Source organism: Mustela nivalis (assembly GCF_964662115.1).
Source record: "Mustela nivalis genome assembly, chromosome: 8".
Taxonomy (NCBI): Eukaryota; Metazoa; Chordata; class Mammalia; order Carnivora; family Mustelidae; genus Mustela; species Mustela nivalis.
In genome coordinates, this window is record NC_139027.1 from 140024906 (window position 1) to 140050128 (window position 25223).

Consider the following 25223-nt stretch of genomic DNA (forward strand, 5'->3'; position numbering starts at 1 on the left):
GCGCCTGGCCCGGAAGCTTCTGTATGGGCAGATGGGCAGAACATGCCCGTAGCTGGAGATAGAGAGGTGATCATGAGCCAGCTGACTTCTTTTGGAAAAGGATGTTCCCAAAGGACGGTGAAGATGGACCAACCCGCTGCTGAACTCAGAACAAACTCAGATGTTTATCGTAGCTTCTCTCGCTTCCTTGGTGTGGGAGGTCAAAGCCGAGAGGTTAGCTTTGTTCTCCATGCAGGGTGCTGCAAGTTACTGTGGGCGGCGGTGGCGGCAGGTGCTGTTGGTGGCCTGCCCAGGTTCCCCTTCAGGCCAGGCACCCGCCCATCACCGCATGCTGCTTCCTGCTCTTCTCTGGGCCCTTCTGCAAAGGATTGCCCTTGGCCGATGGGACCATCTTACCGTCTGCAAGCACAGGGCATTGCCTGACTGGGTGTCGGGCTGCGCAGCCCTTGCCCCCCCAACTGGGACACACTGCAGACCTCCCTGTGGGCTCAGGCAGAGGCTAGACTTCTCAGAAGTCACACTGCTGTCTGACTTCTTGTTTCTCCAGCTCCTGTCGGGTTTCTCCCAGGAGCACCCTCTCCAGAAATCACTTTCACAAGAACCCAAGATAGCAGTCACCCGCACACTGTGTGTTGCAGCTCCCCACCATTCACATCCTAATGTCGGGCCTCCCTGTTTTCTCAACACAAAGATTGAAAGGTGTTTGGGAGCTAACCTGAAATATAATAAGTAAAGATGTAGATGAAGCAGGCAATTTCTCCTTCCCATACTCAATATGGACATAAACCATCCATGACATAAACTATTAACTTAGCCGTCTTGTGTCTCCTGCTCCCAACGCATGAGCCATCATTCTAGCCAGGATTGTGGCGTGCATCTTTGTGTGGCCGCTTGTCACCACAAGGGCCACCTGCCAGAGTCAGACAGGAGTTTCCAGAGCGCAACACCTGCACTTTCATCTGGGCCACTTGAGACTCAGTGCTTCTGGAATTGGAGCTCCATGCTGTCACAGCGCTGGGGCTGCTTTAGTTTCTCCTGGTCCATGCGCATATGCGGCTTCCATGGGTCAACAGGGCCTGTTTTGCTTTTTAAGGCAATCTTCAAGAGACTTATCTGCAACAATATCCAGTGCTTATAACCAAGTCCTAAGTGCCCAAGCATAACTAGGTTTATGTTAACGTTCCGCCCTCCTGTGGCCTTTTTCAGCACCAGTTTTATTAGTGCTCCTGTCAGTGAGCCAGCCCACTAGGGGCCGGCATGGTGTGAGGCCAGTGCACCTTCCTAAACTGTATTTTGTAACTCAACATGAAGTAACTGGGGAGTTCCTCATACAGTAGGAGATTTTGTAAGGATGTGATCATAAAGTGGCTCCATCTTTTCTGAAGGACGAGCTGGGGCAACCTCTGCTAGTCAGGCCTGAGCAATCCTCCACGTACCATGCCTTCTACACACTCAGCAGTGGCTGAGGTGGGACCAGCGGGTCTTGCCTGACTTGGACGTGACCTTCTGAAAGCACAGTATTTCAGTATAAACAGGTACAGAAGAAGACCCAGCATATGAGTGATGAGTCAGTCAGAGAGGGACATTCGCGGAAACTCTAGCTTCCCATGTGCCATTGTGAAGAACCACTCACTTTTTAGGATTCTTTAGTGTGAACATCTCTATTCCCAGACTCTGGTTCTGCCCAGTGCTTGGTCCCATTGTGATTTGCTCGTAGAATCTTACGTTATCTGATAATCACCACAGGAATAATCGTAGCTTGTATCATTGGGGCACTTATCATTGGACTAGTCATTATTCTGAGCCATTTTATCTCCTGGAAGCTTCTGGACAGAAACACAGGTGCTGTAATTATCCCCATCTCGCAGATGAGGAAATCGACCCAGAGGTAGTAACTGACGTGGAGGTGGTGGTAACGAGGAACAGCAGGAAAGTAGGCGGTCCAACCCCTTGTTCCAGGTCATGAACTACTGTGCTGCTCTTTCCAGACCTCACTAGCTGTCACTGGAAGCCCTGACATGTAGTGTGTTGACCTCTGTGATTTATAAAGACCTATTCTGAAGGAATTCTAGTTATCAAAAAATATGCCTGTCAATCATAAATATACACATGCATCTTACTTTTTTTCACTTGATTACACATCTTTTAAAAAAAACTTTTAATTCTACTTAATTAACATACAGTGCAATATTGGTTTCTGGAGTGGAATTCAGCGATTTGGCACTCAGTACACCCGGTGCTCATCCCGACAGGTGCCCATCACCGTCTAGCTCACCCCCCAGCCACCTCCCTCCAGCAGCCCTCGGTTTGTTCTCTGTCATGAAGCGTCTCTTACAGTTCATTTCCCTCTCTTTTTTTCCCCTCCTTCTTTTCCCCCTTCCCAATGTTTGTCTGGTTGCTTAAATTCCACATATGAGTGAACTCATATGTGATTTTCTTGCTCTGACTTATTTCACTTAGCATAATATACTCTTGCTCCATCCCCATCATTGTAAGTGGTGAGATTTCATTCTTTTTGATGGCCAAGTAATAGTCTGCTATGTATATATGTACATACACATCCCACAACTTCTTTATCTGTTCTTCAGTTGATGGACATTTGGGTTCTCTCTCTTATTTGGCTATTGTAGATGCTGCTGCTGTAAACATCACGGTGCTTGTGCCCCTTTGAATCTGTATTTTTGTATCCTTTGGGTAAGTACCCAAGAGTGCAATGGCTAGATCATAGAGTACTTCTGTACATAGCTTACACCAGAGGTGACCATATATATATCTGCTGTACAGCAGTAGCTAACTTACATCAAATATATGTTTAGCCATGACTGAAGTTTGCTACTGCTGTGTAACAGAAGACCCCAAATTCAGTGGCTCCTAGCAGTAAGTGTTTTAGTCTTGTCCGTGAGGTTTTGGGTTAACTGGGCATTCTGCTGACCTGATCCTGCCTGGTCCAGCCTTGCCAGATTCGCTCACACGTCTGTGGGGGTGAGCTGGGGCAACGGCTGGGAGATTGGCTTCACTTGCATCCCTGAAAGTTGGTTGGGCTTCAGCCTGGGGAATGAGAGTGAAGAAAAGAATATGTCTCCCAACCTGCACTGATTTCCAAGGGAGTGAGAGTGAGAGAAATCGAGCGAGGAGATTCACACCAATCTCTGGGGGCCTAGGTTTAGGACTGCATATTATCTCTGTTGTAGACTACTGGCCAAGGAGAATCACGAGACCAGCCTAGATTTAAGGGTGAAGAAATTGACTCCATCTCCCATGAAAGGCCTTAAAAATCACATTGCAGAGGGTGTGGGCATAGGAAATGGTGAATAATTAGGCTGGTTTTGTGTGTGTTGTGTTATCCGCCAACCCCACCTTCTATTTAGAGCACGTGTAGCAATTTAGAACACAATTGTCAGGAGCTCTGGAAAAAAATGGTTCATTTTTTTTCATACAACAAGTAGGCTAAGGACAGGAGGTCTGAGCTAGTCTAGCTGGCCGGGGAGCCTCCAGTGACTCAGGATCCTTCTGTTTTTCTGCCACCCTGTGCCTTTATTCTGTGGGTAGCGTGACCTCTGCAGTGCCCGCAGACCTTAAGACTGTGCTGCAGGCAGGGAAAGGGCCTAAAGCCCAAAGGGGAATGCCTCCGGAACGTTCTTGAGGGCTGCCAGCAGTGCTTACTTGTGTCTCGTCGTCTACGGGTATCTGGGTCACAAGGCCACCCGTGGCTGCAAGGAGTCCAGGAAAAGAGTGTTGTAGAGGTGCCCCAAACAGCTTTGGGGTCCCGTGGGTAAGAGAGCATGGAGAATAATAGTGGAGAGACAGCCCGCAGCGCCTGCCCGAGTGATACCAGCATCCCACCCTGAGGCAGTAATATAGTTTTTTTTTTTTAAATTTAGTTTAAGTGGAAAAGGGTGTTAATTATACCTTTTTATGTAATTAATAGTATAGATGGGAGTCTGCAAACTTTTCTCTATAGAAGGCCAGATAAGTTTTTTTTTTGTATTTTAAAAAAATTTTGCTAGCCATGCAGGCCCTGTTGCAACTGCACAACTCTGGCATGATAGGACAGAAGGAGCCGTAGACACAAGGTAGATGTGTGGGCGTGACTGTGTTCCCATCACACTTTATTTATAAAAATAAGTGGTGGGCCAAATTGGCCTACAGGCTATAGTTTGCTCATCCCTGGTTCAGATAATTTGCAGATGTGGCAAAATGATGGAAGCTTAATACTTCCTGCAGTCAGCAGACATGGCAGATTCACCAACGTTGTATGTGGACAAAGTTTAGACTTTTGCACTATAGTGTTTTTCATTACCATGGTATTAGCACAATAAAGCCTTAGCTTCTCTCACCACTACTGAAAGTAACAATGATTTTAAAAGATACATAGTTTATTTCTCCCAGAGACAACCATCTGTGTAGGTAGTCTGGTCTAGTCTGGTGGCTCCATGGTGCTGTGGAGACCCAGGTTCCTTCTGTCTTGTTGCTCTACTCTCCTTGCCATAGGTTTTCCTTCTGCTGTGGTATAGGATGGCTGCTCCAGCTCCTGCCATTAGGTCTGCATTCCAGCTAACAGAAAAGGGAAAAGAGAAAGGAGAAGGTATCTACCCCTCCCTTAAGGGCATGCCTTGCAAATTCTGTGGATCATGTCCTCTCATATCTCTTTGGCCAGAACTTAATTACCTGGTCATGTTTGCAAGAAAAACTGAGAAATGTAGTTTTTAAGCAGAGCAACAGTGCACCTCACTTAGAAAGTAGGTTCTTGTTACTAAGAAAAGGGATCAGGAATAAGGAGGCCTCTCACATGCTCTGCCCCATGAGCTAGAGATATAGACAGGCTGAACGTCCAAAACTCTTTTTCATGTAAAGAGAAGTTTCAGTTAACATTCATGCAGTAATGCCATTTTCCATGTTCTGTTTCCTTGGTTAGATTTCCCTCCGTACCCTGACCATGTGCCTCCCTAAGCAGGAGTAAAATCTTGTTCGTGATTGCATTCTCTATCACAGTAACAAGTCAAGTTAAAAGAAAAAAAATTACAGCTAGAACTTTGAAATGCTCGTTAGAGAAGAGCATGTTTTTGTCTGTTTATCTGCAGAAGGCGAGCGATCCCGCTTAAGAGTCTTGTTACTAAACAGCCATGTGCATGTTTACAAGCTTGGGGACGTGCCTTTCTTTCCTGAGCATATACTTTCGGATGCTTCTGTTTTGAAACCTTTTTGCATGGTCTCCCCCCAGCCCCCGATCATAAAACAGGGAACACATTTTCCTCCTTTGTCCCCAAGGTTCTAGGCACTGTACCCAATGGTGGCTGGTTTCCTCCCTGTCACTTCGATTCAGTCCTTGCTCTTTCCCACCGTCGCCCACTGAAGAAATCTCAAATTATATGGTGAGCATCAGTAGCAGCTCACAGTAGTGGAAACACCTTTGTTACTGACACAGAACAAGGTGTGAGCCCGTCATCACTGCAGAAGCGCATCGCATCGTCTGTACATAGTCCCTTCTTCCTTCTCTGTGCCCCTCACCAACCGCCCAGGGTCTGCTCGCGGGCACGCCCATATACCCGCTCGAAGAAGGTTATACCACGTGTCACTGGGAGGAGAGAGGCTCGAGCCGGCTCCGAACGCAGGAGGCAGAACCTTCCCGCGTGGCGAGGCCATTGTGGGAACATGGCTGGAAAACACGGGCACCTTTCATCTTCTTCAAACTCCCTTCACACTTTGGACCTGTCACCTTCAAAATTCAGATTTAGCCGTTAAAGAGCACTACCCCTTTAAAGAAAAACCCTTGATGAATGCAAATTGACACTAAATGGAGTTTAAGAAAATGATCAGGGTTTTTAAATATGATTATAATCAGTGAGAATAGTAGAGCAGAGTCAAATCATTATTGATCTCACTTGTGGGGGTGGGAGGGAAGAACTGCTGTGAATTAATCAGACGAGATTTTCTGGAAAGCCTGTCCAACTGTGAGTCCTCCCTGGGGTCTGCCTCCACTGTAGGACCTCTCCCCCTCGCCCCAGGCTGCTAGACACCTCGTTAACCCTTGGCGAGCCTCCCCCAGGATCTGCCGTCACAACAGAGGGGGAAGTCTCTATGCAAATTTGTATTTGCGATCTCAAGGAATGAAGTGGAAAAGCAGGGTGTGGTTTGAGTTTGGAGTCAAGATTAGTTTTCACTCGGTGAGTTCATGTAACAGGTTGTTTATGGAGTACCTGTTATGTGCCACTCACAGTGTTTTAGGTGCTGGAAAAACCTACGATCAGGACCAGGTCCTGTCACTATGCCAGAGGGAGATGGGCCTAAGCCACAAAGCCATGAGTCAGATGATACAAAAATGTCACAGAGGTGACGGTATTGGCAGCGCTAAGGCCGTAGCAGCCCCACCCGTTTGAGGCACAACATCCCAGGCCTGAGCGTGGCGCATGTGCTATCCGCTCATTGAATTCTCTCCACCACCCTTGTAGGAAGGGCTTGAATCGTCCCATCACATAGTTGAGGACACTGAGGCACAGACCGGAGGTGGGAGCCAACGACTTTCTTCACAGCTCTGAGGTGCCAGGATCACTCACTGGCTGTCACCTCCTTCCTCCCTCAGCATGGGCAGTGGGTGTCTCAGTGAGCTGCCATGGGCCCAGGAGTTCCCCCCGACATTTGCCTTTGAGCCCCTCCGCTGTGGTGGGGGACATGCATGTAGCAAGGACACGTTAACTCAGGGGGAGTCTGGCGCACACTGGACAACAGGAGAGCCAAACAACCAAACCAAAAACCAAACCAAACCAAAAACCCACAAATCTGATCAGGAAACAGCCATGAAGGTCAATTCTACCAAAGCCAAGGCTTCAAAACCAATCCATTCAGAGGAAGAAGAGCACCCCCCTCCCCGCCTGTCCCTACCCAGATCCCTCTGGTTCAGTAATCCCTGAAGTACCGTGTGGCCCTGGGGTTGGATGAAAGGTTTATTTATCAGACCTAAGCCACTCCTCTGCTTTATCCCCAAAACATGACAGGAATCAGGGTGATAGCTTGAGGGATTCTCCGAAGCCCCTTTCCAATGTTCCTGAGGATCCAAACTGACAACGATAGTCCTTGTGTGCCAGCTCTTGAGGAGTTAATCCCTCTCTCAGGAGGAGGAGAGTGAGAGTGTGTGTGTGTGTGTGTGTGCACACGCGCATGCGTGCCCGCCCCTAAAGCCAACAGTCCCCCTTTTCCACTCCACTCCCACCTTCTGGGAAAGAATAGGAGAGAAAACAACCCAGATCACCATCCCGCCCTCACGACCCCCTCTGGTCGTGAGCGGCTTTTCCCACTGCGGGCTGTCCGGTTCCTCCAGCTGGAGGGGGCGCTCGGGCTTCCTCGGGAGTTAGAGGGCACAGAGGTGTAGCTCCTCCAGCTGGCCACCCCACTTCCATGCATGTCAGGCTTTATGAGATTCCATTCTTCCCTTCTTCTGCCCTCCAGGTGCTGTCCTGTGGGTTGTCCGTGCTGGTACTAACAGCTTCATGGCAAGCTGTGAACGCCTCCTACCACAGCCCTCACAGTGTGTGACCCGTGTGAGCACTCAGAGGGCCCCACACCGGGGCCTGGGCTCTGTTGGGAGGCTTGAAAAGCTCAGTCCTTTGGAACAAGAGCCTGCATTTTCCTTTCCATGAGGTCTGCAGATGAGGCTGTGTGTCTGGACAGCACAGTACCCGGAATTCTGCTGAGGAAGGTGGTTGGACAGGAGAGTGGGGGCAAGGTGTCTGTTTGCTTCAGGTCTCTTCCGGGAGGAAGGAGGCCCTCATGGTCACATGTCAGAAGAGCCGCGTCAAGTTGTACAAGCCGTGGAGAGTAAGGGAGAGGATGTGGGCTTCCAGAGGAACCTCAGATTTTTGTCTAAGTCTTGAGACCTCTAGAGCAATGGAAGGGGAAGACCACTCCCTCCGCCACAGAGCTCTGGCCCCAGGAGACAGCACCTGGCACACTGGCCTTTCCTTTCTTCCCCAGTCAACCTTTTATTTTAGAATAGTTTCAGACTTACAGAAAAGTTGTAAAGATCATTCAGAGAATGCCCATATAGCCTACCCCCAGTTCCCCATTTTTAACACCTTACATTAGTATGGCATGTTTGTTATAATTAGTGATATATTAGCTATGGGTAAAGAATTATTAACTAAGCTATATAGTTGATTCAGATTTCCCTACTTTTTTTTCTTGTGTTCTTTTTCCAGCCCAGGATCCCACCCAGGCACCACGTGGCTTTTATCATCATGTCTCCTTAGGCTCCCCTTGGCTGTAACAATGTCCCAGACCCTCCTTGTATTTGATGACCATGGCAGTTTAGAGAAGGACTGGCTAGGTATATTGTCAGATGTCCCTCTGTTGGGGTTTGTCTGGTGTTTTCACCATGATTAGGTTGGGGTGATGGTTTGGTGAGCAAGACTCCAGGGGTGAAGTGACCTTCTCGACCCATCGTATCAAGGGTGCATGCTCTTGGCATGACTCACCGCAGTTGATGTTGACCTTGACCAAGGGGCTGAGGTCTGTCAAGCTCTCCCCTGCAAGGTCACCTGGCCCCTATGCCCACCCTTAACTTTTTACCTGCAGGAAGTTGGCTTCCCTCTCCCATTCCCCCATTTTTCCATGGGTTTCCTTTGGTTGCAGACTCTGCCCTCTGCCCTCAAGAGTCTCCCCATTCACCAGATTCTGTCTCCTATGATGCATGGTGTAATTAGGATTTCTGGAATAGGGATAACCCGGAGCTGCTCTGTGAGACGCAAGTTCACATAGTCTTTACCTGAACCCAGACATTATTGGAAAAGTAAATTACTTTTATTTTCCTTGAAAATATTGGATAGGAACTGCATTAGAATCCTCACTGAGAAAACATACGTAAGTCAGAGGAGAGAGATTAGCTAGAAAATAACCATAAGGTACATTTCCACACTGAAACCTGATTTAAGTTTTACTATTTACCCTGTGCTATTTCATGGGCTCCCACTTCTGTTCTCTGAGTTTATTAGCAGGTGGGCAGAGCATTCTCGGCTTCAGTGACCTTCATGATCCTGGAGTGCGCACATGCGATTCTCTTCTGGGGAGCGTGAGGCACTCAAGTAGAGTGATGTTCAGTGAGAAAAATGGATAGCCTTGGGTCCTCAGATATTGGGGAGAAATATTTCTGAGGTAAACAGACGAATAGTTTTTAAAAACAGAATTTTTGATGGCTGTTTTTGCATAGTGAGGTTAAAAATGCCTTGAACTGACTGGAAGGGAATGGGATCCTGATTTTCCAGCCTGGCCATTGGTCAGTCCCGTACTTTCTGTCTGTGTGTTGTGGCCTTCCGGGTCCATTTGAAATCCTCGTAAATACATTCCTCCTTCCAGGCCTGCCCAGATCCCTGCAGCGTCAAGAAGCTTTCATGAAGCAGCTCACGCCTTTCTCTGCTGTAACCATGTGATGAACCCAAAAGCGAACACTTGGATCAGACATTCCACTGGGTCCTTTTGCCTCCTTCTCCCTCCTCTAGCAGGTGTGGGAGGGAAGCGAATACCCAAGTGTCTCTCTGGGGTGCTCGGCTGTCCCTTCAGGGAGCCCTCCTTGAGGGCAGAGTCCCTTCCTCTGGATGGGGCTTGTTTTCCTCTGAGCCTTTTGCCCTTGGGGAAAAAGATGTTCCTGGCAGGAAAGACCTTCTGCTCTTTTCTGAAGTAGATGCCATTGGCTGGTTTACTACTAAGAGCCAAAGTTTGTACTCACCACCCCCCACCCCCCGCCGCTTCTGGCTTAAAAAGAAGAAAAAGAAGTTTGCTCTTTCTCTCTCCCCTTCCTCTGGGTTAAAGCTCTTGCTGGAGAAGTTATGAGCACAAGACTCTTGTCTTGAAAGTGTCGTCGTGCCTGCCAGTCCTGGGTACTGGCTGGGAACTCTAGAATGCCTTTCTGCCGAATGTGCCTTCCGGTGCCGTGACCTGCGTCATGCCATTTCTGCTCTGCTTCTCTTTCCCTCTGGCATTTGTTAGAGGCCAGCCATGGTCTGTCACCCAGAAAACCTGATAACCAACTCTACTCGATGGCTTTTCTAGTGAGTGTGGGTTCGGGGAACTTCTCGGGAGGAAAATGAATGGCTTGGGATCCTTGGGTACACAGGAGTGGGAGAAATCATGAGATTAGAGAGATTAATAATTTTCCCCAATAGACTGAAGGTTGTTTTCTCGTGGTGGTGAAAAAATTCTGAAAATTGGGAGAAGGGCTGGGATGTTGGCTCTCTCCCCACGCCAGACCGGGCTTTGGCCTTTGCCTGTGGGCTTGGCTCCTGAGTGTTTCGGATGCATAAGCCGTTTCTCCATCAAGAGCCGTTGGGGCCGAGATGCCTGTATCAGTTGGTTAAGCATCTGCCTTCAGCTTAGATCATGATCCCTGGGTCTTGGGATCAACCTCCACATTGGGCTTCCTACTCAACGAGGAGTTTGCTTCTCCCTCTGCTTCTTACCCCCTCCCCACCCGCCCCACTCATGTACATGTGCTGTCTCTCAAATAAATAAATAAATAAATAAATAAATAAATAATATCTTAAAAGAGCAGTTGGTTGGGGCCATCGGACTGTCAGCATGTTTGTGGTGTGCTCTGTCACAAGATCTCTTGCTTGGTAATAATTGCTTGATCTAGAGCCTGCAGCCATTCCCGGAGTAACAGCGTGTGGTGCTTGGAGCTGCTCAGGGGAAGAGGCTCCATGTGGCTCATGGCCAGAGTTGCCAAATGGAAATACAGGGCACCCAGTTAAAGCTACATTTCAGACAGTGAGTATATTTTTTCAGCATAAGTATGTCCCAAACATGGCACAAGACATACTTATGCTAAAAATGATCCTTTGCTGACCGGAGATTCAGATTTAAGTGGTCATCCCCATTTTATCTGGCAACGCTTCCCCGAGATCCTCAGAGCACTCTTTCTGGCTGAGGCCTCCCTGGGGGTCTCCATGTGATTCAAAATTTACCTTCAACTTTTCCTTCAAATCTGATTTCACTTCTAAATCGTCATCAATTTGGAGGTTCCTGCCCTTCCTGCCCCATCTGCCTGGAAGCCTGGTGGCTGCGTTGATTTCGGGGTGGAGGAACTCTTACTGGAGTTCCTCGTCAGAGGAGTGGAAGGCCGGCTCCATCCTGGCCGTCCGGACCCTCTGGAGCCTCCTGTCGTCAGTCATTTTGATCCTTCTAGGTCTCTTCGCTTCTCTGAATGTCTGTCGCTCTCGCTTCTGGGTCCTTGGCTCAAATATACAGGGTTTCCTCCTCCTCCTCAGGGTCTGAGGCCTCCCAAGCTGCGTACCCCAACCAGAGGACAGATAGGAGGACAGTGACGGGCCTTCCCCATTACTTTGCCACCTTCACTTCCTTTTTTGCAAAGCTAAATCATGGAAGGAAAGGGGTTAATTTTCTCTTCTCTTTGAAATTCGTGAGGCAGAAAGCATCAAAGCTGCGCCATTCTGGCTCAGAAGATGTACTGGGAAGCCCTAGTAATAGGAGGCAGCGAACTCCGAGCTTGTGTACAGGGTAACATTTCTACACTAGAACCTATTTTAAATTTGATTATCTACCTCATGCTATTTCACCTCTTCTTGTCCTCTCCCCCTTGAATTTATTAGAGGCTGGGTATGGATTTCTCTCCCTGAGAGAACTTTCATAATAATGAAGAGTACTTGGCAACCGCTCACGGTGAATACAAGATTGGAGGGTATTTTGCAAGGAAAATGGATAGCCTTGTTTTCCTCTGTATGAGAGAAATATTTGAGGTGAAAATAGACTAATAATTTCTCGAGATAGAAGTTTTGAAGGCTGCTCTTGCACAGAGAAGTTGGCAACTCCTTGAAGTGATAGGATGCGCGTGGAACATCATAATCCACGCATCTCTTTCTCCCTGGCAGGCTGCCATGGGCTCTCTGTCTCTGGATACCGGCGTCCTTTGGGGCTGGAGCTTACTTGCCATTTGTCTTCTGCCTTCTTCTCACTGACTTTTTTCAATTTTCATGAGGGGCCTGAGTGAGCAAATCTACCAGAACCCGCTCCTGGTGCTTCTAGCCTGCATTCTTTGATGGATGTTCATGCAATTTTCTCATTATTTTCCTGTCAGCATTCACAGAAACAGTGTAAACTACTTTATTTCAAAATCATTATGTTAGTTTACTCCATGATAATTTAGGCTGTGTATTCTTTCTCTGATTTGAGTTTAGTAATAACATATTTTTAAAGACGAGTCAAGAGGATTTCTTGAATGATTGTCCAGTGACAATACCACCCCCCCCCCACACACACCCAAGGCTACTTTCCTCGGACCCTCGTTTTCCATGCTTAAGTGAATTTTCATTTCATTCTGTGCACATTCTAAACAGACCCTGTGCCTTCTATGTGGAGAAGATTCTGGAGAGCAAATCTTACCAGTCTTAGCTGTCTTTACTTCAGGAAAAGGAGCAGGTGGACAGCTATATGGTGAGGGGTGCCAATGCCCCCACCCTGTGCCTGCCCAGGGCCACTGTCGGGGAGCATTCTGGGAGCTGCTCCGAGGCAGAAGCTCCCCCCGATTGTCCCCTCTCCCTCTAGCGGGTTCAAGTGTTTTACATTCCATTCTTGCCGCACCCCCTCAGCTCCTTTTGGTCATTACACAGAACTGTGTATCCGCCTCAAGATTCAGCTCCCACTCCACTCTCCCTCCACCCCTTCTCCGGGTGGAATTTCTGGATGCACGATGTTGTTTACAGTCTCTTCCAGACAAAAGTTGAAGGGCACCTCCCATTTTCTCTCAGACCATGGGTTTCCTTCCCTTATTTTGCTTTAGAACTGCAAAACAGATGTACATTTTTTGGGGGGGGGGCGGTGGAGTAGAAGTCTTCAGGAAGGGTGTAAAGTTTTTTAAAATGCCTCAAAGTTTGGACTTTCTAGATGGTTCCACTATATCAATGTCTATTTAAAAAAGAAATCTGGAAATTTGATTTCTTGATAAGTTGGGATTAAAAATGATTTTTGGGGCAGTATTCTCTCTTTTGTATTCTCTTTCTTTCCTTCCTGTTGCACTGGTGGTCTTACCCCTATTTCCAGGTAGGCTTTCAGTTGCACACGTACCTGAGCTTTTGTTAAGTTCAGAGGAGGCCAGAGGCGCTATTCTGAACGTGGGAGAGAATTTCTGAAGTTAAAAAAAAAAAAGTTTGGTACTTCAAGTTTCACATCATAAAAGGGAGGATTTCTAAAACTGGTGTAAGGACAAAAGAGTGTCTTCATAAAGTCCTGTGAGAATTTGGCCCCTGTCTTCCTATTGTTCCTCCTTTCTGCTTTGTTGCCCGTGTCTCAGCTTCTGAGGCACAGGGAACCTGTGAGTCCCAAGTGTCCATGGTCTTCCCAAGCAGAGCACAGGTGACTCTTTTTTTTTTTTTTTTAGAGATTTTATTTATTTGACAGAGATCACAAGTAGGCAGAGAGGCAGGCAGGGAGAGAGGGGGAAGTGGGCTCCCTGCCGAGCAGAGAGCCCGATGCGGGGCTTGATCCCAGGACCCTGGGATCATGACCCGAGCCGAAGGCAGAGGCTTTAACCCACTGAGCCACCCAGGCGCCCCTACTTGACATTTCATTACCCACTGGGGTCTGAAAGAACTTGGGACCATCCCCCTGTTTTTTCGTGTCAGGATCCATAGAAACTATGCCAAGGCTTTTCCTCCACAACCACTGCTCGCCGTGTTGCTGCAGGGTTGCAGGGACAGGAGTTCTGTTTCTCTCAAGTCTTGAGAAAAGATGAAGCCGAGTTGCAAGTATTTCAATGACTGGCATAGTTGACCCGGCCGGGGTTCTGCCATTATTAAGAAAACCACACATTCTTGAGTGAACGTTGGTATGAAAGTTTTTCAAGAGCAGGGGTCACCTCTCTTCTTTCCCTTTATCCCGGTCCCCTTGCTCTCAGATAGTATGTGAGAAATGCTATTGAATTCTGTCCGTGTACAGGACTTCACATTACTGGAATATTTTAAACAGACTCTTCCACTAATGTTGTTTAGAAAAAGTATCTGAGTGGAAGAGGGTTTCCAGCTTTCCAAACACTTGCCTTTCCTCAAGAAAGCAAAGAGCACCGCACCGGCAGGTGTTCTGAAGTAAGAAATGACCTTTGTGCCACACAAGGTAGCGTACCCAAACATGCCATGGAAACAGAAGAGTGTTCCCTCTTCCTCTTTCCCTGGTTTTGTCATCAAATTTGGTTTTATTAGTCTGTGATTTAGAATTGAGGGAAGAGCTAGATTCTCTGTGACCATTTATCTTTTCACAGAGACTGGGCTGGGAATGTTTTCTTTCCTAAGGTATATTGGAAAACCAGAATTGATGAGGCCAACTCCAATATTTTCTTTCTTGTCTTTGTTTCTAGTTTGAAATTAGTCCATTTTTCCCCCTTATCAGGATTAATGAAGTAGAAAAGGAAAGATCTTTCTTCCCAGCTATTATCCTTGAAATGGATCAATTTCTTCTTTTTAAGGATGCAAATCTTGAGGAAAAATGAGCTCTCTCAAATACCTCAATTATATTTTGAGAAATGGACTATCTTTCATAGACTCATTTAGTAATGAGTAACATTGAAAATAATAATTCAAAGAGTAGATACTCTTGATTTCAGTCTTGGCATTATAGATTTCAAATGGTATTTCCAGTAATTGTATTTTTTGCCTCCTCACCTCATTGTCTGCATTTGCTCTGTAAATTTTAAGTACATGATTATGGTCTGGGTATAAACTTCTAACTTAAGAATTGATTTTAAACATGACTTTCCACTAAACATCTTTTAGGGAAAGAAAAACTCTCCAAGAGGAAAATCTGAAATTGATTGCCCTTTATCAAAGAAACGAAAAAGAAATGAGTACTACTAAGAAAAGTAGTTTCTGAAACAAAATATATGATTACTTGGAAGAGACAAACTTTCAGAAAATTGCATTAGGAGGGGGCAATACCCAGGCATGTGGTGAGGTTTTCAGTAAATGTATTTTCCTGTCCCTCTGATGGGTCCTTCAGCCATGTTCTCTCTGAAGAACCAGGCTGAGCCTTCTTCATCAGGTTGGCTCCTTGGATGGTTTTGTGAGGTGACATTTTAGTGGGTCTGTAGGCTGGTTGCTCCTGAGTCTCAAGCGAGACTAGATGTCCTTGTGGTATGATTCATAACTCATGTTCTTTGTGGTATTTATCACAATGCCAGTCATTGTGTGATTATGTCCTAATTTTCTTCTCTTCAGCTACATGCATGCTGCATCAACTAGGTAGAATTGAGCTACTTCAATCATTGACCATAAACCTGTATTTAATTCCAGGGTGAGGGAGCCACTCTATTCTTTCTCTTTGTCTCATTTACTTTCTTTCTCACTGGAATCTCTTCCTTTGAATTATGCACATAACTAAACTTTTAAGTGACTGAAATGTTTTAACTAGATTTTTTTTCCCCCCACGAATATAGTTTAGGGAAGATGCTTCCGAGGCTAACGTTATCAAAGCAGCTGTCTTTCATTGAAAAAACAGAAAAGGTAAAGAGAACTTCTCTGACAGGTACTTTCTGAGATAAAAGGTTTACCTAATTGTGTTGAAGAGGTAGAATAGCTAAATATTATGTGAGTATAGTGATGTAATTCTCTGAAATTAAGTATCTTCATTTTTTTCCCCCCTTTTAGCCTTTAAACTTCTGTTAGTCTGCCATGAGTGGAATGGGGGTGGTAGGGCTCCCTCGGTGTTGGTCGTGCCCTGCTCCCTCTGTCACAAATCACCTCCAAGTGTTTTCCTAAGAGAAACACGAATGGCAGCCTGAGCTCCAGGGTTCCAAATCCACGAACTCCCTCCCTGCCTCTCTGACGAGAGCTAATGGCTCTGTACCATTATTTTTCCTGTCAGAATTAATGGGGAGATATTCTTTTCCTAAAGCCATTAGTTAAGTAATATTGCTTACAGAATTGCTGAAACAGGATAACACCTCCTTCTCCAGGGTGTAAATCTTAAGAAATGATGAGACAATTGCTTAAACACATCAATTATATTCTAAAGCCTGAACTTTTTTTCTCTACAGTTTCATTTAGAGTTAAGAAACTTTGAAAGTAATGGTCCATAAAGTGGATTCTCTTGACTCAATTTTGGCACTAAATAATTCAAATAATATTAGCTATTTTTTGTTCTCCATTTAGTTTTCTTTCTTCTCCACAATTTGTCCTCTCTTCATTTTAGAGCATTCTCTTATTGTCTGAGTGTGATTAAAGTTTCAACCTACCAAAAGATTTTAAGCATACTTTTTCCACTAAATGTGTTTTTTTTGGGAGAAAATGGTAAGTGAAGTGTTCTCAAACTGATTGCCTTTCATCAGAGAAAGAGAAGAGAAATTCGAACCATAGAGAAAAGTGGTTTCTGAAAAAAAGAGATTGAAAAATGATTACTCAGAAGAGGCGAAATTTCAAAAAAAAAAAAAATTAGGGTAGTTCAGAAATGCTCCAGATTTGGTTAGATATGGAAAAATGTATTTTTCTCTTCTTTGGTGAGTCTCCCCTGCTCTCTGCCCGAGAAGCAGAACTTCATGACACACCAGAGTGTGAGTCTTTCGAGCCCTCTGTCAGCAGGTGTTTTGCGTTCTGACTGAATTGGCCTGAGCCGTAGCTTTGCCCAAACATGCCCGGCACACCCCGGGGGCTTTTCCTTATTCCATTCAGTGTGAATTTTAGGGCCAGTGCCTCTTATTTTTCTTTCAAATGAATAAAGCAATACCATGCTTGTTGCAGCTAAGAAAGCAGTATTGACGTATCTGAGGAGAGCTCGATGGTCCCCAGGCTAGGGCCCTCTGCAGCTGCCAGGGTTCCGCTCGTGTTCTCGCACACCTTCCTCTGCGTGCGGAAAACTCAGAACAGACACTTCGGGCTCCTTGCTTTTTCACAACTAGAGCCATCCCATCTGTAGAAGTGTGCGACTCTTCTTCGTCCGTCTTGTATAAAATTCTGGGCCTAGGTTAGAGATTGATTGATCATTTTAATCATGGCATAAAAATCCCTTGACATAGCTGTACCACAGTTTTTTAATTCAACCCTGCCCGTTTCCATGGGTGTTTTGGTCGGTTGCTGTTGTTTTGCTACCACAACTATTGCTGCAGGAAATGTTTTGGCTCCGTTTGGTAGTTTCTCGTTACGTACTTCCCTGCGTAAGGTACTCCCAAAGTACTTCTCCAAGACCATGTTTACTCCTCCGTAGTTTTCAGCAGCATTTGTAAAAAAAATTTTTTTTTTATAAACATATAATGTATTTTTAGCCCCAGGGGTACAGGTCTGTGAATCGCCAGGTTTACACACTTCACAGCACTCACCACAGCGCACTCAGCAGCATTTTTTAAAAGAAACTTTGCTCCCGTTAAGCACGAGGCCCGGGTGAGGCGTACAGCCTCTCCACTGCTGTCGGCGCCCCAGAGCTTTGTGACTGGCGAGCGCCCCAGACTGACCCCCGTTGGCCGAATTCGGACCGCGGGCACATTGGTTAGCACAGCGTTGCTGTGTGAAAATTCATCATCGGTGCTGACAAACACATGGAATCCAGTGTTTTGGTTTCTCTTGGAAAATGGACAGATGTGGCGAACTGGTCCTTGCCAGTGGCCGTTGGTGGCCCTGGGGGTCTCCTGTGGCCTCGAGCCTGGGCATGCCTTCCCTTCACCACAGTCCCTAGCCCCAGGCGGCCTCCCTCATTTATGTTCTTCGCCTGGGCCCTACAGCGTTTGAGTCGGTGACTTGGTTTCAGGCGGGCCGTCTATTCTGCGACTCAGCAGCCGGGGGTCGGGCCCTGTCCTGGGCACTGGCTCCCTGGCTGCCTCCTCCTCGGATGACATGCCAGTGGCCTGCCCCGCTCGAGTCAGGATGACCATGGGAAGTCTCGACACATCACCCCCGGGTAAGAACCACTGCTGCAGACGGATCACGAAACCCTTGTCCTCGGCCGGGTTTGAGGTGAGGCCGTCTTTCATTATGTCCCGGTTCCGGGGGCCTGGGTCACTCTGTGACGGCGCGCTGAGTTCCGTCCACGGCTGAGCTCTAAAACCCCCGAGATGTTTCAGACCAGCCCCAGGCACTGAGCTGGGAGAAAATATCTGAGAGGAGAAAGTGATCAAAACGCATCCCTTTCATCTCAGGAACAGAAATGTGGAGACGCCACGATTACAGGTGGTTTCGGAAGTAAAAGCTTTACCTAATTACACATACATAAAAGGTACAATTTCTAACTAGTGTATGAAGAGGCTGAATAAGTCCCTGGAATAAAGGTGGCTTCTGCCTTTGTTCACCGGTCGCTTGGCGGTGCTTTCCTTTTGTGAGTTCATGGTGGCAGCTCGGGAGCTAACCGGGTGCCCCCTGGAATGTAGTCCGAGTGTCAGGAAGACACAGGAGGGTTTGGAGAGGGGTCTCTGCAGTGCCCACTCCCCCGTGCCTTCGCTCTCCCTCTCTGACAGGAGGTAATGACTTCTCCACGTCTTCTCTGATTAGAATTAATAGAGAAGTATTAATTCTTTCCCGAAAGCTATTAGTTAAGTCTTAGTGCTCCGAAATTGCTGAAACAGAATAATTCCTTCTTCATTCTAGGGTGTAAATCTTGAGAAAAGATGAGAGGATGTTGCGGGTGTATCAGTTATGTCCTAGGGAAGAGGATCGCGTAGACAGTTCTCATTTAGCAACAAGAAAATTCTGGAATAACGATACATGAAGTAGATCGGCGAGGTGCAGCCTTGGCATTTATAATGTTCCAAATGGCCTTTCTTTTATGATCTTTTTTCCTTATGTGATTCTTTAATCCTATTTTTGCTGTGTGCCTTAAAGTCACACTCCTGTCTGGACATGATAAAACTTATAACTGAAAGGAGGGTTTTTTTTTTTTTTAAAGATTTTATTTATTTATTCATGAGAGACAGAGAGACAGAGGGAGAAGCAGCCTCACTGCTGAGCAGGAAGCCTGATGTGGGACCCGATCCCAGGACCCCAGGATCATGACCTGAGCCAAACGTAGACACTTAACTGTGAGCCACCCAGACGCCCTGTGAAAGCAAGATTTTAAACCACCCTTTGCACTAAACACCATTTAGTGAAGAGTTTCCAGGTGAGAAGGATTCTTGTCCTGACTGATTGCCTTTCATCAAATATATGGACAAGAGGGTGCCTGGGTGGCTCAGTTGGTTACGTGTCCGACTCTTGATTTCAGCTCAGGTCATGGTCGCAGGGTCCTTGTGTTGAGCCCTACGTTGGGTTCTGTGCTGGGTGTGGAGTCTGCTTAAAGTTCATCCCTCCCTCTCCTTCTGCCCCTCTACCCTCCCCCCACGAAAAAAAAATAGTTGAAAACTGCAAGGAAATGCAGTTTCCGAAGTAAAAGATTCGTTTGTGATTACTTAGAGGCAAACTCTCACGAGACTGCATTAGGGTGGCACAGAGACACTGAGACTGTCCCCGATGAAAGTGTTCTTGTGGTCCTCCCTCCCATGGCTCTGGTCTATGGAACTCGGGTCTCAGGCTGCCTCCTGCTGGCTCATGATCACCTTCTGATTAGGATCGACATCCCCCAGGCTCTCCCTGAGAAGAGGAAGTCCTGTCTTCCATCACCCTTCCACAGAGTCCCTACCAATGAAGCTTGCAGTATGATTGAGGAAGCGGATGAATCTACTTGCAAAAATATTTTAGTACAATGTCTGGCATGAAACAGAGCCTAAAAATTTTTGGCTGAATAATAACATGAATGAATGCCGAGACTTGGTGAAGAGAGAAGCAGCCTGCACAGGTGCAGCGTCCACACATTCTTGCAGTGTGTAGGCTTCTGCTGTCCTCTACAGGTCTAGGTGGGGTCAGGGCCCCATTTTCACCATCTCATGGCTCCTTCCACTTTTCCCTTCAGGCTGTTTACCATGTTTGCTTGGTGCATTTTCTGCGTCCTACTGTGGTGGCTGCATCTCTCCCCCATTAGACGGTAATTTGCATGAGGGTGTCTGCCTTGACTGCCATTGAATGCATTGCCTGTGCTCGGCGTGGTTCTGGACACGAGTATTGGCTGGACTCTGTGCTCGGTAAACCTGGGCTCACTGGATAGTTAGGCTTACAGATATGGGTTTGTGTATGGGCCCAACAAATAGGGACTCAGAAAAATGGGTTCAGTGAACATCTGAATAAGTGAGCAAACATCTGCCAATATAGTGGCAGAACTTGAAAAGTTCTGCCTGGCCTTTCTTAAGTCACTGCACATTTTTCTCACCAACACACTGCGTCCTTCTGTGATAGCGATGCTCTTAAACAGTTCAATCTCAGATCAGTTCAGAGTCGTGGAGATCACGCCTGTGTTTTTGTTGATGCTTGTACCTTGCTTAGAAGCCCAACACAGTGGACTCTTTTGACCCCTTCCTCATACACAATTCAGAGTCTGGTCTCCAGATTAATGGAGTTTTTGGTGTATTGGGGCAACCGAAGGAGATGTATCCGTTTACTTGCATTATCATTGATAATGATATTTGAGTAATATGTTTATTAGCATTTCCATAAAGCCCAGGGATTGAGACAGTGGGAGGAGGCTTGGCTCTGAAGAGGTCGATAGTTCTGTGAGTTTCATCAGCCTGCTTCACTCCATTTTCTCTCTAATTATTTTACAGTTTCTGGTAGCCTTTTCAAGATGGCTAAATTTAAATTTGCTACAACGTTTTAAGCAGTCTCTTCCTCTCAACGTGGCTTGGCAATTATTTCTGAGGGAAATGATTAAAAGCACAGCCTCTCATCAGGGGGAGAACAGAACGGCACGCGGAGCTCAGATGACAGGTGCTTTCTTAAGAAGATTCACGTAATTGTGTGAGAGCGGTTAAATTTCTGAAGACTGTGTGAAGAAGGCAGACTCCGTCATTTCTGAAGATGTAGGAAGTGATTCACGGAGTGATGCTGTGCCCCAAACAGGACCACATTCTGTGCTTTACCATTTGGCCAGGGCGCCACTTACTTTTTGAAAAGGGCCATTCATTTAAAAGTGAGTTAGCATCCTTCTTCAATAATCCAAATTAGTTTAACACACTTCAGTGACATTATTTGGGCATTTTTCACAATTATTAAAGATAACTCACTTTTCTCTGTAGACTGTAGGTCAAAAGCAAATTAAATCAATGGATTTTCTCCCTTCATGCTCTCAGATGAGTCAGAAAGTATTGGTCAAATGTGCACATGGCCTTTCCGTTAAGCTTCAAAACCCAAACAGCCTGCTGAGAAGACATTTGGCCAATCTGATTATTTTCTCTATACTAATTGGTTTTCCTTCTTCACTGAATTGAATGAATTGCCTGGTTGTTTTGTCACTGTGGGGACCCAGCTTAATCCACTTAGGCTGAGGTGCTTGCGCTTGGTGAGCAGGGGGGCTGGAGAAACGTTTCTCATCATTATTATCTTTTGGTGATTTTTCATGGTGGGGGAGTGAAAATCTAGCTGGAATCCACGTGTTTTCTCCATTTCAACATCCGCTGCCTTTGCTAACTGTCTCATCTGGCCACTGGACTGCCCTGGGAAGCCCCGGTGGCTGGGCAGCAGGCGAGTATGCATCTTGAGAAGATGGGGACCCCCCCACTGGAAACTGGTTTCTTCACAGTGACTGCGAGATAAGTCTAAGCCCCTTTCCACAGCTGCCCGCATCCAACAACGTCTGGGTCCCTGCTGGCTGCCCCACCTTCATCTCGTCTCCTGTCGCTCCTGCTCACTGCCCTCCTCCACGATGGCCTCCCACTGGTTCCCCACCCCAGGCTCCTTCCCTCCTCAGGGTCTCTGCATTTGTTCCTCTGTCACCTGGAATGGCTATCCTGGGCTGGTTCTTTCTCACCTGGAAGTTTCATTCCAGATACTGGTTTTTCAGAGACACCTTCTTCGGTCATGGGCAGCAGTGACCCGCCTACCACTCCTGTCCTGCGCCCCCCACTGACTGCAGCTCTCGGTGAGAGCCCTGCTACGGTGATGGGGATGTGCTCCCCTCCCTGTTCACCATCAGTCTCCTTCAGAGCCCCCCTGCGATCGCCCCGCCGTGTGCGGGTGATCGTCTCCTCCTCCACCCCTGGCACAACTGGAAATGATATGATCAGTTGACCGGCCTTCGTCTGTCTTCCCCACGGAAGCAGAGGCTCTCGGGGGCCGGGACTCCTTCACCCTGTTGTCCAGTGCTTCGGGGCCGAGCAGCATGGCGCCTGCTTCACTGAACAGGTCCAAGACATGTTTGATGAGCAGATGAACGGAATACCAAGAGTCGGGTTCTATGTTGATGCACAGGTGCTCAAGTGAAAATTGTATTAAAGGAAAAATGACTACTTCCTTCCCCAAACCGTTGTACTTTCCTATAGATTTTCAGACTTGATTTGTTCAGGATTAATGCACTTGCTAATCTGGTAACCTACCCCTCGAGATATAGGAAGTAGATCGTACTTTCCAGGCAGAAGGTTGGAGGACTCCTCACACAGAAGCCATCCAGTCCTTGTGGAAGGCCCAGAGAATTATTTCAGGGCTTCCCAATGAAATGTGGCAAGCAGGTTGCCCCCCTCAGGGTGGCCCCAGTGGACCAAGTGCCCCTGTAAAGAGCTCACAGTCTGTTGTGCAGTGCCTGTTTGCTAGATGTGGGTGGAAATTTGAGATTGCTTGATGGATACCTCAAGGCAGGCTTTACTCTGAAAGGTAAAGGTGAAAACAAATGAGAACAAAAGGAACTTGGAAGACAGACCAGTTAGGGAGAGGCAAACTTCAGCCAGAACTTCAGCCAAACTTCAGCAGTGGCAACAAAACATTATCAATATTGCCAGAGACAGAATGGAAGATACTAGAGCCATGAGGTAACAACAGGGTGCTCTAAGGAAGGAAATAATAATGGGCTCTTAGAAATTAAAAAACCTAATAGCAGAAATAGGAAATGAAGAGTTGGAATAGAAAATTCCAGAAGTAAAATAAAAAGACAAGTAGGATATAAGAGAGAAAAGACAAGAAAAAGAGGATTAGACAAGGAAGCCCAGTAACTTACCAAGAGCGGTTCTAGAAAGAGAGGAAAGAGAAAACCGGAGAATAAATATCAAAGAAACAGCACCATGTTTTCCCAAAACTGAAGGACATGATTCAGTTTGAAAGGGCACACTGAATGCCCAGACAATGAATGAAAATAGACGCAGGACCATGGAGACACTGAACAAAGAAGAGTCTAGGAGTTTCCAGAGAGACAAAACACAAAAAGGTTTTGCCCAAAGGTTCGTGAATCATAAATCATGTTGGCTCCAGACTTCTTAACAACTAGAACTCAACAGAATGGTGTCTTTGATTCTGAAAGCAAATGAATTCTAATTCAGAATGTTATACCCCAACAAGTGGCAGACTGAAGTCTGAACAATTGTATTTCATGCACCCTTTCTCACGAAGCCGCGGGAAGCTTTGCATTAGGAAAGCAAGGAAACAAGTGGGGGGCTCCAGGAGCCACGTAGGTGAGGAGAATCGCCACAGTGGGGTGAAGGAGATCTGGGGGCACAGCCACACAGTGGGCCCAGGGAGCAGTGCGCCTCTGGAGGCAGGTCAGAGAATTTGAAGAGATCTTTCTAATGAAAAGAGATTTTTTCATTTATAAGGAAATGAAAGAAAACCTCAGACAATTGCGAAAGAGGCGGGAGGATGGTTTTAGTAGTAGACCTATGGGCAACCAAGCAAAATTTAAAAACAAGGTAGCTGTTCACTTGAGGAGAAACAGTGTTGGCCAGAAAGACCGTGTAGTCACGCCACATTACATGGCTCAGCAGTGAGAGACACGGTCCTGATATGTAAACACTGAATATTCTCCTAAACGACATTATGACATCATAGTTACGTAACTGTGATAGGAGATGGAGTGGGCAGTGTGCGCACGTGGCAGGTCGCGGTGGGGGAACGAAGGTTCTGCATCCAGGAGTGCTGGAGAAAGAGGTGAGCGCTTGCCTTCCCTCGTGGGGAGCCATAGACTCTCCTCCAAACTGGAAAAAAGTAATCAAGAAGTACTGCAGTAAGCATATTATTAAAGTGAAGTAGGTAAATATCAAAAGAATCCAAAGTGGGTAAAGGTGAGTGGGTGGGCAAGCACTGTTATTTTTCTTAATAAGTAGAAAGATTGGACTTTTTGAAAGTCTGTGCATATGTAATTTTAATCAAAAGGAAAGCAAATTTGAAAGGGGATCTAATGCTTTTCTCTGGTGGTGCAGCCATTCTAGAATATTTTCTGATCTCCTCTCATGATGGAATCCGTCCTTTCTGCAGTTCCGTGGTCCTTCTGACCCGTATCCCAGGCCCCTGTGACAGAAGGAGAGTGTGTGCGGGGGAGACAGGAGGGGAAGCAGCTGCTCCCTGTAGAGGACGCTGCTGTGTGGCAGATGCTGTCAAGGTCTCCTCTTCGGTGCCCTCTGCCCACCCAGGTCACAGTAACTGCCACCAAACAACAGCAACACCAAAACCCACCTGGCTTCCTGCTGCCCCATGCTCCAGTGGAGACAAAATCCCATTTCCATGGAGACGGAAATTTCCACCCTCCATCCTGGTTGCGTGACCAGAGAATTCCCGCCAACCTGAAGTGAACCTAACCTGACCTAAACGTGGCCGGGAAGATAGTGCTGCTGAAAAACATCCATGTGACCTTTTTTTTTAATGTATGTGATTTAGGGATTTTTCTGCCTAGGGAATTGGTTCTACCATTTCTTAGCCAAAGTGGAAACGTTTCATTAGGCTGTGTGAAGTGGTTCACAGTAAGCTGTGTTCCCGCGCACATTGTGGAGGACTCTGGTAAACGAGCCCCGAGCTGCGCAGGAAGCCAGAGTCCTAGGGAACCCCTGTTTGCTGATGTTATCAGTTTCGGTGTGTGTAAGTGTGCCTCCTCATTTTAGGTGTGAATCTGCAGGAGGAGCCATCTCGTGCCTCTTCGGGATCGCCTGCTGGTTGTGGGCACAGAGAGGAGGAGGAGGATGGCTCCAGACAAACGTCGGGAAGCTTCTCTCCCAGCACAAGTTCACGGGCTGGCAGTGGAATAGACCATGTAACCATGAAGGTGGGGACCACGTTCTGAGCTCTCTGCCCGTGGGTTGTCTGGATTAATGGGTCTCGCTTGCTGTCGTTGGTGTCCTGGGAGGCAGAGAGCCCCCTCCACCACCTGGCACACAAACACACAAACGCCAGGAGTGCACAAACACCTGCAGACACGGTGCGCGGAAGAATGGGATGATCACTTCAAATCCTGACTACGCTTTTAATTAGTCCCTG

The 25223-nt window shown here is 46.9% G+C and overlaps 1 protein-coding gene across 16 annotated transcripts in view; it reads left to right on the forward strand.

The window, feature by feature from the left end:
• The window catches only part of ZNF831 (zinc finger protein 831), an 81340-nt gene that overhangs the window by 50547 nt on the left and 5570 nt on the right, over nt 1-25223 (forward strand). For 10 of the 16 annotated variants that reach the window (XR_014314719.1, XR_014314720.1, XR_014314721.1 and 7 more), the window contains one exon: nt 24851-25011. Coding sequence is in view for 7 of the 16 variants with exons in the window: in XM_082742969.1 (XP_082599095.1) it covers nt 24851-25011 (161 nt within the window). In the remaining 9 variants the exon portion in view is untranslated. Of the gene's footprint in view, nt 1-2630; nt 2695-4224; nt 4337-19854; nt 20024-20599; nt 22294-24850; nt 25012-25223 lie in introns of those variants that run through there. The other 6 variants (XM_082742963.1, XM_082742964.1, XR_014314726.1 and 3 more) reach the window with 5 other exon arrangements.